Source organism: Hippocampus guttulatus, chromosome 11, assembly GCF_054856545.1.
Source record: "Hippocampus guttulatus isolate MCC_2025c chromosome 11, RoL_Hgut_1.0, whole genome shotgun sequence".
Taxonomy (NCBI): domain Eukaryota; kingdom Metazoa; phylum Chordata; class Actinopteri; order Syngnathiformes; family Syngnathidae; genus Hippocampus; species Hippocampus guttulatus.
This window is the reverse complement of record NC_141271.1, coordinates 17,838,192-17,856,839: the sequence shown is the minus strand read 5'-3', so window position 1 is coordinate 17,856,839 and position 18,648 is coordinate 17,838,192. Positions and strand designations below refer to the sequence as shown.

The window sequence follows — 18,648 nt, the reverse complement described above, 5'->3', positions numbered from 1 at the left end:
TAGACTAACAAAATGACATTCACATGAAACTCAAACATGACATCATGAAGACCAAATGACATTTATTTCAAAACCATGTAAAAATGAAAACTAATTCTATCTACAGATTTAAAAAAACAAACAAACACATAGGGAAAAAAAATCACTTTGTGCAAAACGTATGCATTTCACAAAATCCCAAAATGAAAAAGAAATCAGGCACATGAAGCTTTTACAACTCACAATCAGCATTTAAAAATGGACAATTTTAAAAATACTGAAGCAATTTACTCAATACTGACTGACCACAATAAATACACGTTTCAATATATCATTCATAAATACTAAGGGGAGCGGGGGTGGGGGGGTGGGTGAATTCTTGACTGGATGCAACATCATCTCACCCTCACACTGTACTGTATGCTTTGGCAAAATTAATCAGCACTATTGATTCCCTCCATTGCCTGAAAGCATTCTGCACATGTGAGGTCCAAACTTAGAACCACTTAAAAAAAAAAAAAAAAAAAGAGAGAGAGAAAAAACATCCTCCATTAGCAGCCGAGTTGTTTCATTTGAGATTTTAAGTGCTTATTTTGCAATTTCTCCGCGTCATTTTCAATGACTCAGTTATGATCATCAAATATCAAGCTGTGATTGTCATCCATTTTTAATGTATGTAATGGCAATTATAAGGGGGAAAAATGCTACGTTGAAATTAGTGGAATAGCTTTGTAGATAACTATTGCACACAACAACCTCATTTAATGGATCATCTTAAATAAACCTCATTCATATAAACAACCAGACAGGAATGTTTGTACAGCATTCAAACCACAAGAGAGAAAAAAAATAACCAAAAAAGATATCACATTACTTTTGTTCGATATTTAGCGGTTGGGGTCAGCATGAATTTAAATCAGAGCTTTTTGGAGACATTTCAAAGTGCTATTTAATATCCCTGTATTAATGAAACACTTTAATGTGGCGACTCTTTTTCGCCATTCAAGTATCGATTTAAAAAAAAACAACAAAAAACTGCGGCATCCAATGGACCACCAACACTTCAATCCCAAAGGTCACAATCTGACCAATGACAACAGAACTTTTTCATGCTTTTCCAACCATAGAAAAACATATCATATAATAAGGAAAAAACCAAGCACATTTATTTTTGTTTTGTATAAAACAATAGCTTTTTTTCCCCCCCTTTAAATACTGCTGCAATTCCCAAAAGAGCATGCCTATTATCAAAACATTTACAATATATAATGCACGTATACTTCCTAAACAATAAATAAACTTGACGGTCGGTAATCTTTTTTTTTTTGCACACATTTTGACACACACACACGATAGACATATAAAAGTTCCATCTACAGTACAATATTTGCTCAAAACTAGAACTTTACATCTGAAATTACAAGATAACATTGCACAGCGTGACATATTTGAGCTTTGAACCGCGTTGACGTCGATGCGGTGTGTGTGAGGCCTCCGAAACATTCCTACGATGAAACCCGTGATGTCAGCGATGAAAATGAGCCACGGTGCTGTGATCTGTGATCCTTTAGAAATTCAAGTTCGGACGATGCAAAAGGCCATGAATGCAATGTGCTCCTAACTTAAAAAAAAAAAAAAGTCCATGTCGAATTTCAGTCTTCCAGATCATGTTAAGCCACCAAGACTGCAACGAGGCGATTGAACTTTTTTTTTTGGTTGAAGACGATTCACCTTTTATCTGAAATTTTTATTTTTTTTTTTAAATCTATATTTTCGATGTGGAGTCTCATTATTTCTTCCTGGGTTCGATCGAGGTGGTGACAGGAGGGTATTGTTGCTAATTGGAAGTTTGCGCGCCTGGCTAAACCACTCGCTAGGGCCACTCCGTCATGGAATGAGACAATCTTTTTGAATTGTCTCAATTCAGCTTAACTCAATATTGCTTCGCGAGCATGAGAGTTGAACAATTAAATGAATTCAAATCAACATCCCAATGTAGTAGAATATGATTTTCAGATCACAAAGGCGGCAGTGTTTAGAAAATATTTGGTGTATTTCTTGTGTGCAAGATTTTTAGAAAACATGTTGCGTATCGAGTTGTAAAACAAAATACTTTAAAAAACATTTTAAAAACCATGCATAAATCAAATACAGGTACACAGACTTTGAAGAACAATTAGTAAAGCGCATATTTACGTAGATGTATAGTGTCTAGAAAATGGCAGGGCAGTCCATGTTTAAAGATTGCCACAGATTTGTGTGCATTATTGTTGTGTATTCTGATTTAAAGACTTTGATTGTTTACGCCAGACTTGTTTAGTAACATTTTGTCAAGTTATCAGAGCCAACGCTTTGAAGACTTCAAATCAGAAATAAGCTAACAACCCTAAGTAGGTTAATAAACTCTTTCATATTAATTCATGGTTCATCTTCCTTTATTTTAGTGTAAACCTAAAATGTAAGACCAAAACATTTCTTTATGTGTGCCCTCAATCCTGAGAGCTCATAAGAAAGTACAAATTAATTTTTAATTGTTTACAAGCCTATAGATTTGAACCTACAAGGTCACTGCACTCCCCACCCCTGGGACACCCCCCACTGAAAATTTTGAAGCCTTTCGGATTAAAGGTGAAACGTCTTCGACAAACAAGAAAAGTTGACAGGTGCCTCAATTCAACCATTCAAGATGCAAACGTGTAGCACCTTCTACACGGCCGGTAAAGACAGATTCTTGGTACTCGTCGCAAGTAAGTTCAAGTCGGCGTGTCCGTTCACGTTGGACTGCTGCGGCGGCTCGGCTGTTGCGCATGAGCCGTGAGTGCTGAACGGAGCGTGGGGGTTATTGTTCAGATAGTTCTGAAACTGGTTCTCAGGCGGATCCACAAAGTCCGCTTTGGACGTTAGCTGCTTGTCACGTTCGTTGGCGTAGTGGTTCATCGCGGCTACCGGTCCGTTTCCGCCCAAGTTAAAATTCGTAGAGTATTGTTCCACTGGCTGATTGGGGAAGGCGCCCTGGGTTTGGGTGCCGCTGATTGGCTCTTGGAATGCTAAGGCTTCCCCGTAGGGTTCGCCCGATTGGCTACTTGGGCCACCGGGGGCGGGGCCAGAATTCCCGAGCTGATAGTACTCGGCTGAGGGGGAGTTAATTAAATAAGCGTTCCCGTTCACGTGGTTGTCGTCGTAACACAGCACCGAGGCCAAGGGGACCACCTCTGTGTGACACAAATTCTCCGACCTGTCCTCATCCTCGTCTTCGTCTTCGTCTTCCTCGTCCTCCGACTCGCTGTTGGCTAAACTCTGAGTGCTGGAGTCCGAAAGGCCGCTGAAAACGCTGCTGCTGTCCTCCTCGTCTTCGTTGTCCTCTTCCTCGTCATCGTCGTCCTCCTCATCCTCTTCCTCGTCCTCCAGCGGCTCGTCCATCTCGCCGGCTGTCTGCAGGTGCACGCCGGCGCTTTGGGGGACGGCGTCGGGCAAAGCGTAGTCCAACCTGTGCTGAGACTGAACCAGGGGGTTGGAGCCGACTGCCTCGTTGCCGTGGTAACCGTTGGTGGGGGCTTGCTCCTGCTCACGACTCTTCTCCAGCTCCAGCTTCATTATGGTGTGCAGGAAATGGGTCCGAACGCGGATGGGGTTGAACTCCACTCTGCCACTCGAATTGCTGCAGCCTTCTTTTGTGCAGCCACATGGAAATGACATGCGGTCTACCTAGAGGGAACAAAGCGTTTCCTGTCATGGACTACATTACACCACTGGAAAAGCAACAATGCTCAGAAGCCATGTTTTTCTAATGACACAGATCAAGACCAAATTTTAATCAAGGATGCCTTTATCACTGGATTTTAAAATGTCTTGACTTTTTTTCAGCACATGAGCGCTGTTGACATAAAATGCTGTTTTTTGTTGTTTTTTTAAATGGGAATGTGGGGGGGGGAGTCTGTCAACCCTGGTTTGAAGATTGAGCTGTGAAAAATAAAAAACTTGGAAATGCGATTCTTACAAGCAGCTTGTGATTGATCAAAGTATTTGTCATGTTTAATCTACTACAGTGTCACAGAAGACAGAAAAGACGACAGTGATTATTTAAATGTAGAAGTTGACGCAATGACATAATGAACATGCTTGCATGGACGCGCACACACTACAAAATACTACTATTAATAATGTGCAAATACTATCACTATAGCAAAATCATTAGCATCAAGCTATCTTTGTACAAAAAGCTTGTTTTCTGTGTCCAAAACAGGTGATTTGGGTGAAACCAATGCCTTTTTTTTTTTTTTTTTGCAGGTTACTGAAATACCGAATAAGGTACGTGGGCAAATATGGTCTCATCTAATTTCTCCACAAATTGATAGTATGGGTCAGTCACAAGGTGGTTCTGTGAATTATACGAGTTGAGATGAAATATTATTTTAGGTAAAAAATAAAAATAAAAAAAAAGACAAATTGAGGCTAGATTGCTTCATCAAGCCTTTACCTGGCACTTGATCCCCGCATTGCTGCAGGCGCAGGTCTCTGGCTCACAGAAGACTCTACAATCACAGCCGCAGTCCTCTCTGGACATACGAATGGCCCGAAGTTCATGTTTCTCTTCCACGTCAATCTTCTTGACTCCGGACGTACGGAGCAGGGCCCGTCGCTTTTTAGTGGTAAGCGGCTGCAGGAAGAAGTACTCATCCACCTCCGTGTTGTCCAGGTCGATGTCGTCGTCGGAAATGTCCTCGGCGGTGAGAGTGTTGGCCTCCTCGGACTCGACTGTTCCGTTCTTGGTAAGCTAGAAAGCCAGAGGGAATCATGGGCAATTGATTATTTATTTTTATTTTTTTTACAAATTGGGACTATATGTCTGTTCCCATGTAATCTGTAATGTGACCAATTTAAAGTGAAATTAGCTTGAGAACAAATGCAACTCTAAACTGTCTTGTGTTGTAAAACCATCTCTTCCTTCACTATTTGGGAGCGGTGCAGCATTATGTTGCCTCAAGATTGAGAGTCTGGATGTTTCTTCGAGAAGAAGTGAAAAGAGGTAAGATACATTTCTGTAAATTTGTTTTGTTAAAAACCAAGACCAAGATGGAGTTATTAATTGTCCCCAACTTTTTTTTTTTTTTTTTTTAATGGAGGGACCGATATATGCTGAATGTTGTTTCCAATGAGTGTATCGCCAATTTGCAAGCAAATCGCTTGAAAAGTGCAACCGTCATCACTCCAAAGACGCCAGTTAAGGAATGAGCGTATGTCACCTTGAGTTTGATGGAGTTGAGTTTCTCCTCCTTGAGATGGTCCCTCAGCATGTCCCTGTGGATCCTCTCCTGCTCCATGGCAAACTCGCCGAGGGAGTACTGCCTGACCCAGCTGTGCCTGTTGGACATGCCCAGCGTGCTGCCGCCCTGGCTGGGCACGCTAGTGAAGCCTTGCCTCCTGCTGAAGTAGTACACGGTCACCTTCTCAAAGTGCACCCTCCTCGTGCACAGGCGCTTCTCTCGCTTCAGGATGGAGCCCGCTGCTGAGGGGGAAACGCCCGGTTAGAATCGGGCCGTTTAAAAAATGTCAAGTGCACGTTTATGGCACAATTCACAAGGCAAGATATTATGAAAAGTTGACTTTTTAATGGCTTGTAGACAAATAATTGAGTATCTGAAGCGCCTACCCACCCAAACAAGTGTCAAACAAAGCAAGCAAGTTGATCTTTTATTATCCGTCTATACTACAGAGCACGACTAATATCCGTACAGTTTCACGATGATTGAGGAGTCGATACTGTACATTCATATACACCAAAAAGAAATGCTGGGTTGGTTTCCTCACCGACTCACTGGTCAGCTGTGGGTCTTTTGATTCAGTTACTTGTACCCAAAGTTGGCTTCATTATTTTGATCCAGAGTGTAGGCCTGTATTATACTGCCCCCGTGTGGCCAAAGCACACACAAGCGAAGGTGCAGCACAAACTGGCAAAAACTGTTCACTTTTTATCATTCTTTTTGATTGGGTGATGACAGTATGTTTACATAAAGTACACCATGATACAGTTTTTTAAAAATACATTACAAGAAGAAGAAGCCACTCTCGTCGCAAGACTCGGGCTCCGTCCCGGTGGGATGAAGTCATGAAATGTAGGGCACAGATTTTTTCAGGAAATTGTCCCTAAAAGCGTGAAATATGAGAAATGCTTCTTCATTTTAGCAGTTTTGCATGATGTTGTGAAGAAGAAAAAAAACGTCATCTCAATTCCGTGCTACTACCGAAAGCTATGAAGAGGAGGAAGGCAACGCTGGAGTACAAATAATCCCCCGGCTGGCTATGAGTTGAAGAGTACTCCTTCACAATAGTCACTCCTCCTTATCATTAAAGTTCTTCACACTGTTCAGAGCAAGAGACCCGGCCCGCTACTAATTCTCCAGGAAAACAAATGCTAATGAGAGCCGTTTCAGCAGATGTTACAGGCACGTTGTGAGTCTGCTTGAATGTTTGCAAGTGAGTCATTAGAGCTCCCCTCCATCACATGGCGCTGCAACCGCATGACAACCAACACAAGGTCAGTCTTTGCGAGACCCCCACCGCCGTCCACTGGCAGCTGCAATTGTCAGAAGCCGCGCTCAGACCCCAGGGACGCACTGCTCTCCTTATGTTAGCTCTCCCCCTCACTAACCACAACATTAGGTATACCCGCACCTGCATCTGATGTTGATGTGTTGTATCAAAATGAGTCATTTGCAAAGATGCTGAGAATGGACTGACAATATTTTGTCCCGTTCTCTTCATTCTGTGTCTTTTGTTCTTTCAATTTAAATAAAATCGCTTTGTTAGCAGGAAGAAAACCTTCTGGCTATACTGTGCAGTGAGATCTCTCAGCTTATCAGTACGGCACTAATATTAGTTGTTCTTCACAGAGGATAGAATATACTGCGATGACTGTGTGGTTTTCCTCGTTCTTTTGTTGATAACCTGATGCAAGGCCTCAACAATCAGGGCGAGAATGAGTTCCTGAGTATGACAAGATGAGCAATTCAAGTTTACAGTTCGAAATGACAGTGCACCGGAGACTATTCAACAGATCTTTTCAGATGATCTTCCCATCTTATTGATTCTAGTCTCTTTTTTTGTCAGGTTTCCTCTTCTCGTAATATGAGGGGATTTTCCATTTGTTATCTCCAGAGCCCTGGCCCTGACATTGTGTTATTATCAAATCGCTCACAACCTTCAAGTCAGGAGGCGTGCGAAAGCCTTTGCATAACAAAAATGCAAACTTTTGACGGTACAACTTAACGACGATCATTGCCCAAAAAGTAATAAAATATTGCTCTAGTTATGTTTACTGCCCTCATTGTCTCAATCACTACTGGTGCCACGGTTGCTTTACCCTCCACATTTTTACTCGTTCTTCCTTCAGTCTTTGGTATTTCCGGAGATTTTTGTTACTTTTTTCTATGGATCGTTGCCATCATTCAGGTTTGCTACCTCGATCACGACTACTGTCTTCTGACCTTTATCCACCACCAGTATGTCAGGCTGGTTAGCTACCACCAGTTTATCAGTCTGGATCTGGAAGTCCCACAGCATCTCCGCTTCGTTGTTTCTTCTGAGGTGTCTGCCATCTTGGTTCCGGGACCTCGAGTTCATATTTGGTACGGATGTTCCGGTACACTAATCCTGCTACCTGGTGATGCTGCTCCACATTTGCCTTGCCTTGCCAACATCAGCATGGTGCCGTCATGTGCTGCACCATCCCTGGGGCTTCTTTGCACCTGCGGTCTTGTTTGATGTGGTCGACCCCATTGATATTGCGCCGCCATGATTAGTCCCTCCGTGCCAGCTTTCAGTCCAGCCTTTTGCAGCCATTGGTATGTTTTCTCGATGTCAGCCACTTCTTCAAAATAGTCAGCGGTACATGCCATGCAGGGGTTTGTCTTTCCACGGCAATCCATCTGGCTGGCTCCTTCGCCTTACTGGGCTTCTGTTGTCTGAGGCATTCACGAAGCAGGTTGTCCCTGGGGGCCATCATCTTGATGTATTCTTGGAAGCCTGTTGTTCCCCTCTGGATAATGCCCAAGTTGCTCACGAGTCCACAGCCTCTTTTCGCTTTGTATACAGCCTCAGAATGCTGGACTTTGTTTAATTTGACAGGAAACGTCAACTGGGAGTGGCATTAAAAAAAAAGCTTGTGGCCACTTTTATTAAGAATAATCCACTATTTTCCAAAGAGCTAAATGTATATGTGCAGCTAGTGTATTGCGGCTTTTCCCCCCCCAAAAAAATATATATATACCTGTAAATAAATTCAACAGGTGACAGACTGAATAATGCGAATCTGTTCTTCGAAAGGGAGTTCCAGGGTACATGCACAGAGTGAGACCTTGAGAGGTTATCATCTCATTCATCTGTATTATTTTGTGTTTTTTGTTATTGTAAAGTGTCCTTGGGTGTCTTGAAAGGCGCTTATAAATAAAATCTATTATTATTATTATTATCTGGCTCGACTGGCATGCTGATGCTATTCCTAATAAGGGAAGCTGCCCGCGCATGCCGCCTTTCGATTACACCAGTGGTCTCTCAGCATCACTTAGCCTCTCCCCTGGACGGCTATGACTGTGCATTCATATCACACTGCCTCCTACAAAGACCGGCTTGGCCACCAGCACTGGAATAACATCATTAGTTCCATCTTGATGAAAATTACCTCCTTTTGGTTCCTCCTCTCTAATGACATGACAACATTCCTTTTTTGCCCCCCCTCCCCCCCTCGCATGACGCGGTTTGTTAGCAACTCGATGCAGCACGCTGACTGACACTCACGGGTGAAAGGGCCAGAGGTGGACGGATTGACGCTGTCACTGCTGTCCCCGCTCTCGCTGCAGGATACCTCATCATCAGACTCCCTCAAGGAAGAGCACGGGGAGGAGGAGGCTTCCACCTCCTCGAATTTCCTTTTCAGTATTCCGCTCATGGCCTGACACATCTGCACCTGAAACACAAAGACGGCAGAGGGGCCACGTATTATTTAATATCCAGTTTAGGAGGCCTCTGTAATCCTCAACACACTCAATTAGCACCGCATACGCATCCACAAACGCACACACCGACACCTCCGGCTCTCCTTGCCGGCTCTGCTGTGGCGCTCCGCCGGCAATTGATCGCCTTGAGCACAAAGGAGCCGCGATGGCCGGCGAACGCTGATAATTACATTCTCAATCTGATGTAGAGGAAGTTCATTTTGGCTTCATTTATTGTGTGGCTCAAGAAAAAGAAAAAAAAAGGCTTGACCAACATTTGTGACAATGAAAATGCTCATATACGGAAGGGTGTGTTGTGAATATTTAGTACATGTTATTTGTGATAAGCAGTAACCGTATGCAAATTTGGTCCAGAGTGAATTAAGTTTTCAAACAAACTAGACAAACAAGTAACATACAGTGGATGCAAAAATAATAATAATAATCTACACACCCCTGTTCAAATGCCAGGTTTTCCTGGCTAGAAAGAAAAGACAGAGTGAAATCATTAAAAAAAAAAAATTAAAAATCACAGCTAATGTGACCTACATAAAAATAAAATTAAACACACCTCATATTTGATCTTTGTATCATGTAAATCATTCATTTACTAAGTCATTTCCAAAGGCACGGGTGTCAAAGTCAAGGTCTGGGGGCCAAATCTGGCCCGCCACATTATTTTATGTGGCCCGCGAAAGCAAATCAAACATGTCAACTTCCATGATGCTTGCTAAAATCTCTACCAAAATTCTCAGATTTAATAAATAAGAGACATATTGTCAGAATTTTCTTGTTACCAAATTCATGAGGGAAAGTAAAAATAGACAACTTCAATGTGGTTGCACAAGTGTGCACACCCTTAATAATTGTGATTTGGCTGTTCTGAATTAACAATAACATTCATAGGCGTGTTAAAAGGGAGTCACCACAAACGTACCTCGATCTCAAGTCCCTCCGATTGACACCAAATACATTTGAGATGTTTCAATCGGCTTTTTCTGACATCTTTTTTTTTCTTCCTAGAAGGCACCCGAAGGAAGTGTTGTGTTAACACTAACCGCTATTTTGAACTGTTCTCAATTGGAGGACTACTTCTGACTGGAGTCATATTATTCAATAGTACTCTTTCTTGAGTGCAATTTTGGCCTACTCTATCCACCTCTGGTTACTTTACAATTTCATCTCACTCACTCACAACCTCTGACGGTACAAAGGCATCACCGTTATGCACCATGCTCAGGGGGATTGATCATGTACCGCTTGGTGAGAACGTCAATGGACACCAAGGCAAACATCGTGTATCCTTTTGGTCAAGCTGAATTTGTTTATGGTCCTCGCTCGAACAAATCAGGGTTCCCGATAACACCGGCGTAGCAGCGCTGCTGCTGCTTTTGTGCACGCGATGACTGGCAGCGCCGTGGCTTCCCGCCTTGGAAACAGCAAGAAGGCCGGTATCTTCAGCGAGCTTCATCCTGTCTATCTGTCAGAGCAGCTTGTGGGGGAGTTCCATTCACAGACGGCCACCGCGTTTCATCTGGGGCTCTGCTATCGAGTCATTACAGATGCAAATGCTTCCTGGGAGACATGCTGCCTGAGAGAAGAGATGCGAACAAGAGGTGCAGCCCGGGTAGGAGAACCACCGCTGCCAGAAAGCAATGCTCATTGTTCCCCAGGGGCTATGATTTTTCTTTTTTCCCTTTCTTTTCGACAACTGCAGGGGTGCCACAACCAACTCCAGCCTCATCCTTGTGGGATTAGCCATCACTACCTAAAACAGAGGTGTGTGATCCAGCAATTTTGAAAGTCAAGGTGAGGGTCGTGTTCTATTCCATTTTCTGAATTGAAATGCACGGAATGGAAAGTGCATCCACTTGTCCAAGTCACTTGAATGCTCCCAATGTTTGATCCTTCACAGATACGTCGCAAAGTAACGTTAACTTCCTGCTGTGGAAATTTCCACCAGAAATAGCGTGGGCAGCTTCCAAAAGGTTCCAAATTAGACAGCATTGTGAGCGACCTACCGGTATGTGGACGCTTTGGCTCTCTGCTGAGGCTGCATTAGGCTTTGATATTTAAAAAAAAGTGGTTTCCATGGAGATTACAGCGTATCCTCACAACTAGTGCTTTCCCATGTGACGGTAGTCCAGAGCAACAAATTGCACATGCGGTCAAACCCGAATGCAATATCCATACTGTATATTTACACACATGTATAAATAACTGTACATATATTTTAATATACAGTATATCTGTATGTCTATATTCTGTCCCCACAAGCCCCCCCCCCCCTGTGATCTAACAATTGAAACAAGTAAATTTAAAAAATGTAACTGATTAAAAAAATGTACACCCCTAACTGGCAATGTGGCGGTGTTTAAAATTAAGCAGTTACATTCAAACCCGTGTGAAGTGTAAGTCACACACCTGCTACCGTTTTCAAGAAGTTCTAGGAGGCTTTTCCTGACATTTTGGTCGTCACGTTACAGCTCAAGTTACATACATGTGCCGTAATGTATAGAAAAAAATATATATATATATATATATATATATATATGTGTGTGTCTGGCCCAAAAAAAAAAAAATAGAACACTGCAAAATTGACAGTTTCTCTTTTTTTGTGTGTATATGCACAGAAATTGCATTTGGTATGTGTTACTCCGTAAAATACTGTGAATATAACTTCCAAATTGAAGTAATGTAAAATCTTATTTGCGCATTTATTTGAAGAAAAAAAAATACACACATACACAGAGTACACATTGACATACAAGTACCTCAAGCCAGTGCTTAATATTGCAAACCGTCATTACTCTTTTTACTCTCACTGTACTACAGGAATTGGAAAAAAAAGAAAAATCTCAGAAAACCTGAACAGACACCTATCCTCAATCAACCATCACCCGCCGATATTATAGAGACATTTCTGTTCTTCTCGTGATTCATAAAGACAAGCGAGCGCACAGCAATGAGATGACAACAGGCAAACATGCACGCGGCATCACGGCAACTCCCTCTGGCGCCGGCCGGCCGGCCCTCGCGGGTACCACTGACCTGCATCCGCTGGCAGACTTGGACTCCTTTTACCTCTTCTCACAGCAGGACCGTTACACAATCATGAATGCGGCAATTCACACCTTGTGGATGACGAGCTTCCCATTTTGTTTCAAGTCCACTGACTTGCAGTGGCTCAGAGGTCTATCAGCATGAGGTTTAAAAAAAAAAAAAAAAGACAAAGAAAGGGGGTTGCAGGTTGAGAGATGAGACTGTCGATATTAAATGCTTAATTACAAGAAGCAAGATGAGAATCTTTCACACTTTAGCTCTCTCTTTGTCATAGTGTTGCTCTCCCTGTCACACAAAGGCTCATTAGCGGCAGCCGGCTGGTAGGCAAAGAGGCTGATTGGAGCTGAGGCACAGTCAGCCTGCGAACTCACATGGGTGGATTGTCTGGGAGCGAGCAGTGGAGGGAGAGAGAAAGAAAGAAAGGAAGAGAGAGAGAGAGAGAGAGTGTGTGTGCCTCCTCTCCTGCTGTCTGCAGATATTTTTACCAACATGGTAGATGGGAAAGGGAGGGTGTGTGGGTAGGGGCTAGCAGTGGTGGAGGCGGTGAGGGGTGGGGTGCAGGAGGCAGAGATATGGGGGGTGTCGGGGGGAATGTCAGAGAAACAGATGAGGAGGTGTATTTGGGCGAGATGGGAAAGGGGAAGGAGGGGTTAAAAAAATACCGTGTAATCATCTAATAGGAATAATCAAATTACGGAATCTCTGCATTCAAACGGCACGTACAAGGACGCCAAAACGTTGTGACGTAGGTAAAAAAGAAAATCTCAACAGGAACTTAGTGAACTAAACATTTCAAGAATGAATTCTGTGCTTTTCATTACGCCGTTAATTTCCCCAAGTAATGGACACGCATCCAAAATTGTATGTTATGGCCTATAAAAGCAACAAAAAGCACTTTTTCCCCCCCCAATTAAATTAGGATATGTCTAAAACTGAGTGCTAGCTATCTGCGATGAGAAATCAATGGACAGTCTAAAATGCTTAACATGTAAAAAAAAAAAAAAAAAAAAAAAAATCCAAAAATTACGACCAAACAGCCGAGCCCGCTTGCCATACACAAAAACAGTCCGGAAATGCAAAATGAAGCCAATCGACATGACGCCTGTCACTAGTTAGCCACTTTAGCATGTTAGCAGAGTGTCTGCTCCTCTTTGTACAGTAAATGTGTCATTTCATCACATGAGCACATCTTAGAGGTTTGCGGTGAGGTTTCCAAGCTTCTCTCCTTGCACGCGTCCTCTTCTGACAACAATTCATGTGTTTCCCAATCTTATTTTTCAGCCACGGAGCAGTTCATCCAAGCTGCCTACATGGTTAGCCTTAGCTTAGCTTAGCCTACATAAGAGTCAGGAAAACTCATAGCCCCCGAGTGGTTTGCCTCTTTACAGTCATTTAAAAAAATAATTATCTCACATTTTAATTCATAATAGCATCCCCTATTAAGAGAAAAGGCATTTCAACACATCATATTTCAGTTTTATTCCATCAAAAAGAGCATGAGTTGTAAAGCCCCGAAGGTTACTACAACAGGTGGCTAATGCTGTGTGTCTGCTAATGTCAATAACAGCATTCGTGATTAAAAACCAATATTGGCTCTCATTATCTCTGCTTTTTGGTCCATCTTACTCCCCCGGGGAACCGTCTGGCTCTTTAATGGCTAAATTCTGCACAGCGCTCACCAAGCAGCCACTAACCGCGTCGTTTTGACGTGGTGCAGGTAGTGAGCTTTTAGTGCTTCTTGTCAGAAAACAGCTGCCTGCTGAGGCCAGAGAGCACGCTGTGGGAGCGCGGACGCTAGACAAACAGTCAAGCCACAGCTGGACCCATCAACAAGGAATATTGTTCAAAAGGCATCTGACGCTATATCGTATATTTGACTGATGTGCAGACATTTGCTGTGTGAAGGCTCAGAGAAGAGCATCTGAGTCTGTGCGCACATTTTTCTTACTATCTGTTTTATACTTTTTTTTTTTTTTGCTTAACACATCATAGAGACAGCATTTGTACGCAGTTTCTAAGTACATCTGAAAATTTAACTCTGTAATGAATAGATGCGTTAGAAGAGGAAACGGCATAAAGCAAAGAGAGACGCTTTTCAGCCGTTTATTGAATGGAGGGAAATGCCTTTCATCCAATCGTGCTTCACGCACAAAAAAAACCCCCTGCAATTTTTGAACTTTTTTTTTTTTAAAGATGAGAAATAGCACTGTGTGACTCTATCAAAAACATACAGTTTTGATGACATGAGTGGAGAGGAATTAACTTTGCTTCCATTCCGTGGACATTGCGCTGCTCCTTCTGGTGTGGACACCTTGGCCAGCTGGGGGCAGTGTAACGCACACACAAATGTACTGTACATCAGGGGTCTCAAAAGCAGTTCCTGGAGGGCCGCTCTCCTGCATGTTTTCCAAGTCTCCCTGTTGCAACACAGCCGATTCAAATGATCAGATCATCAGCAAGCTCTGCGGAAGCCTGACATTGAACCAGGTGTGTTGCAACAGGGAGACTTGGAAAACATGCAGGCCAGCGGCCCTCCAGGAACTGAGCTTGAGACCCCTGCAAGTGTACATGGAGAGGTCACTGGTCAGTAAGCCACTATAATATGGGTTGTTCTTTGCAGAGGATAAAGAACATATGTCTGTGAGTATTTATATATTTTTTTCTGTCAACATGTGTTATTCCACAGTTTGTTTTCAAATATCCCATATCTTAAAGTGCTATTCATGATTTTGCATTGTTTGCTAAAGGGGCTTCACTCAGGCAAAGTCAATACAAAGGTTTAGTTTGACAGGTACTTGGAACTCATTCTTATCTTTACAATTATAATTCTTTTTATTTCCACTCTACAGGTGAAAGGAAGCTTTTTTTTACAACTGCGCCAGGATATTTTCTTTTGTCCATATTGTGTACTTCATTGTAGCTGTAGTGGGGTTTTTTTTTAATAAATAACCCCGCCCACCACCACCACCCTGTTGTAACGTCCCCTTTAAAATATGCAGTTGGAAAACGAGGCCAGAGGAAGCGCGCCGCTGAGCGCTCCAAGATTGCACGGCTGCATCACAAAGAGCAAAGAGCAAGTCAGGCTAATGAGAGAAGTGCAGCAGGCAAAATAAGACGACGCTCACTGTTGTTTCGCCGTTGATGTAAATCTACACTGACGCTTCCATACAACGGTATCGCTTGCTTTGCGCGCATTAAAACGCTGCTTTCTTTTGTCTGTTTTCCCTCTGATGGGAATTCAGTATCGGAAATTGTATTTATATCAGCTTGGAAATTCCCAGTGAACGCATGCTTAAACAATACAATCCGCGTAATATAACAATCGTTACGCTACTTGCCTTTATTGAATACGAGTGCAGGGCAATGGGGACTTGTTCTTGCTGAATCTATGGAACTCTATTTTAGTTTGATATCTCTATGATCCTACAGCATTTGTAAATATAATGCTGCATCTGTGTTTTCTATAGATAACTTCCAACGTCCTTTAACATATTTTTGATGCATCCGGTGTCCATTAATTAATGTTTTGCAACTAAACGCATCTCAAATCCTAAGCTACTATTCTTCGGTTGTCGAGTCAATTTCTCTTCAATTTGTCCCTGGAAGGCACCTTGTGCACGTCTGTCTGTCTGTCTGAGTATCACATTTACATTCTGCCCTATTACATAAGGTGCAAACACTGGAGGGATGCCATGCGTTTGCTTCACCATACGCTGACCTATATTTCCTTGCCTTAAAATGATGAACCGAAGACGGCAATCATACGCAAACGAGCTTGAAGAATAAAATGTGCTTGTGTAGTCAGAATAATATTGAGGTCATATGCAAAACAGTTGGCCACCTCCCACTGTGCTGGATAAAAGGTGCAATCCAAAACCTCATTGGAATGCTGTCCAAACAAGCAGATGAGGATCACTTGAAATCCACTCCAGGATAATTGTTTTAAATGAAAGATGGTTTTGATGCGAAATACAGAGGTGCCTTAAGAAATTACTTTCATTTGTTCTGTAACCAAATCATCGTTCCCATTGAAATGAATGGACACACCATTAATCTGTTCCATCACCCCAAAACACATTCGGGGGAAAAAATGTGCAGCGCACCTTTCTACTAGTGCACCACTCTTACTAGTGAGGACCAAGAGTATACTAGTGCATGGATCTTTAGTTGCATATCAAGGATATCAAATACATGCTTCAACAGCTTTCCACATAGTCCACATTAAAGCTCTTCATTATGCTGGATGGTTTCTTTATGGCAGCTGGTCTAAACACATTTGAGTACCTGAAAGTTTTCAGTTACTCGCTGTCAGCAAATTGATGATCTTAACTTTCAAAACATGCTCCCAAGGGAGTTTCATGCCTCCAAGGCGTGTGTGGAGCATCTCGATAAGCGAGAACATCTTTAAAGGAAATATTTCCATGATTCATCTAAACAACCCGTCTCAGCATTGTGGCTCCTTGTCAGGCAGCATTTCACGGACAGTGCCTGCGGTGACCAAAGTAGTGTAGTGTACATCAAAACAGCTTTGCTTCAACACGCAGTTAATAACAGGTGAACTGACACCCACAATTAAAATACGGAATGCAGATTTTTTTTCAGTGTTATATTTTTACAAGGGCTGAGATAAGACTACTCAGTAAAAGGTAATACAGTTCTACACCACTGCTTCCACCACAACAATAAATACTGCAATTTGTCAACTGAATACATCACTTTTCTTTTTTGATTAATGAAACTAATCATTTGCCCCATAGATTTCAATGAATGAATTCTTTTTCTTTATTTACACAGACATCATCGATTGTACATGGATTATTATAGGGTCCATGATTATTGCACTGTATTGTGATACTATTACGACGCTAGGCGAAATATTATATGATATAAAGACTGCTTCGTGAGTTACACAGCGGCAAGCTACAGCAGATGATTTCTTTTTTTTTTTTTCTCTCCACACTTTCATTCCCGTACACTGCGAGAAACCTAGCGTGCATCCCAGTGGAACTGGCTGATAGAATCGCGGCGCCTGCAAGACAAAACCCCGAAACCACAAAAGAGCCAGCGCGGTGCAGCCAGCCTGGGGTTCCGTTCGACCTCATCCATCACCTTTGTCGCGCTCGGCCGTAAAAGGCAGCCTTGGAAGAGGCGATCGAGAGAGCGAGCGAGGGAGAGAGAGAGAGAGAGTGCAGTGGACAAACTGATCAAGAGAGATATAAAGAGAGAAGGTACTGTAGGTCTCAGCTGGACTCCGCTGAGCCCGAGATGATTATGCGGCAACAGATGATGTCGGCGTAGGACGCAACCCCCAAAGTAAAAACACACACGCTGCTCACATATTCATCAATGCTGTTTTGTCGAAGCCTTGTTCTTAAAATAAATGGCATGGGTGTTCGTGAGAGGTCAGTTCATCTTCATCTGCATGAATTAGCATCACATCGAGGAATGCCACAGTTTATTTACGCCATTCGAATTAGTTTACAGCAGTGACTTCAGATAAGAGTGGCCTGACGCGTCAGTTGTTAACGATACAAAGAAAATGGCATGTCGTGTGTATATAAAACAACCACCTTAGAAAGGTCATTTAGCTTAATGCTAGAAAACTGGACAGGACACCGTTGACAGGCGAATGAATAGCATTGGCGTCATGGTGTTATAACGACACAAGAAATATTTGAGCGCATGCTTATAACGACGCAAGAAATATTTGAGCGCATGCAGACGGATTTCACAATAGTCACAGGCATATATTCTTTATCCTCAGTGAAAAATGACAAATATTACTATAGATTACTGACCGTCTTGTCCGTGGCCATGTGGCCAAAATGCACACACCAAAAGGAGCCACACAATTGCAATGAACCTGCCATGTTAGCTTAGCGCTATGACAGCAATGAGATTTGGTAAAGCGCTAAAGATCAAGTAATAATAATAATAATAATACATCACATTTGTAAGCGCCTTTCATAACACTCAAGGACACTGTACAACCAAGAGCAATAGTAAAACACAGATAAAATAATAAACAAAGAAAGAAAGATTTAAGGCGGTTAGGCAAGTCTGAATAGGTGGGTTTTGAGCTGGGTTTTGAATATGGAAAGAGAGTCAATATTACGAATGTTGGGAGGAAGTGAGTTCCAGAGTTTGGGGGCAGAGCGACTGAAGGCTCTGCACCCCATTGTACTGAGACGGGCAGAGGGTAGAAAAAGTGCTCCAAGTGCAGTCCATTTACCCTTATGATCAAATTTGACTTTTCTTTATTTTTTTGGACCACGATATTTTTCGCCACATGTACAATTATCACATTACGGGACTCGCTGCTTAATCAGTAAAAGATTAGCGGATGTGGATTTTGTGTACAAATTCGAGCATGGAATCCCAAACTTCTCATCATCATAAATTATCATGCTGTGACTGTACTCTGCCAGTACCTGTTATTCATTTGTCACGTAATACACACAGTCCTCATACTTGGCGCAAATGTTTTTTGCAGTTTTATGCCTGCGGTGTGATAAAGAGCCGATGGTGTGACTGAGCAAATAATTAAGTAAAGTTGTCACACGTCGTCGTTTTCAATCTCATTCGAGCTCCGCAAACGGCACATGTCCATTCTGCA

At 42.5% G+C, this 18,648-nt stretch overlaps 1 protein-coding gene and 1 long non-coding RNA gene across 4 annotated transcripts in view; one reads left to right on the top strand and one right to left on the bottom strand.

The window, feature by feature from the left end:
• Positions 1–47: 47 nt before the first annotated feature.
• Positions 48–18,648, bottom strand: part of csrnp3 (cysteine-serine-rich nuclear protein 3) — a 21,871-nt gene continuing 3,270 nt past the window's right edge. The window contains exons 1-5 of one of the 3 annotated variants that reach the window (XM_086124544.1): positions 12,021–12,773; positions 8,773–8,941; positions 5,223–5,485; positions 4,457–4,753; positions 48–3,684 (exon numbers count right to left, since the gene is read on the bottom strand). In XM_086124544.1, the coding sequence (XP_085980670.1) occupies positions 2,686–3,684; positions 4,457–4,753; positions 5,223–5,485; positions 8,773–8,941; positions 12,021–12,026 (1,734 nt within the window). In that variant the 5' untranslated portion in view covers positions 12,027–12,773 and the 3' untranslated portion in view covers positions 48–2,685. Of the gene's footprint in view, positions 3,685–4,456; positions 4,754–5,222; positions 5,486–8,772; positions 8,942–12,020; positions 12,774–18,648 lie in introns of those variants that run through there. The other 2 variants (XM_086124545.1, XM_086124546.1) reach the window with 2 other exon arrangements.
• On the top strand, positions 8,925–11,487 carry LOC147198447 (uncharacterized). Its single transcript, XR_015102369.1, has 3 exons — positions 8,925–10,596; positions 10,687–10,778; positions 10,885–11,487. It is a non-coding gene; the product is annotated as an uncharacterized LOC147198447 (long non-coding RNA).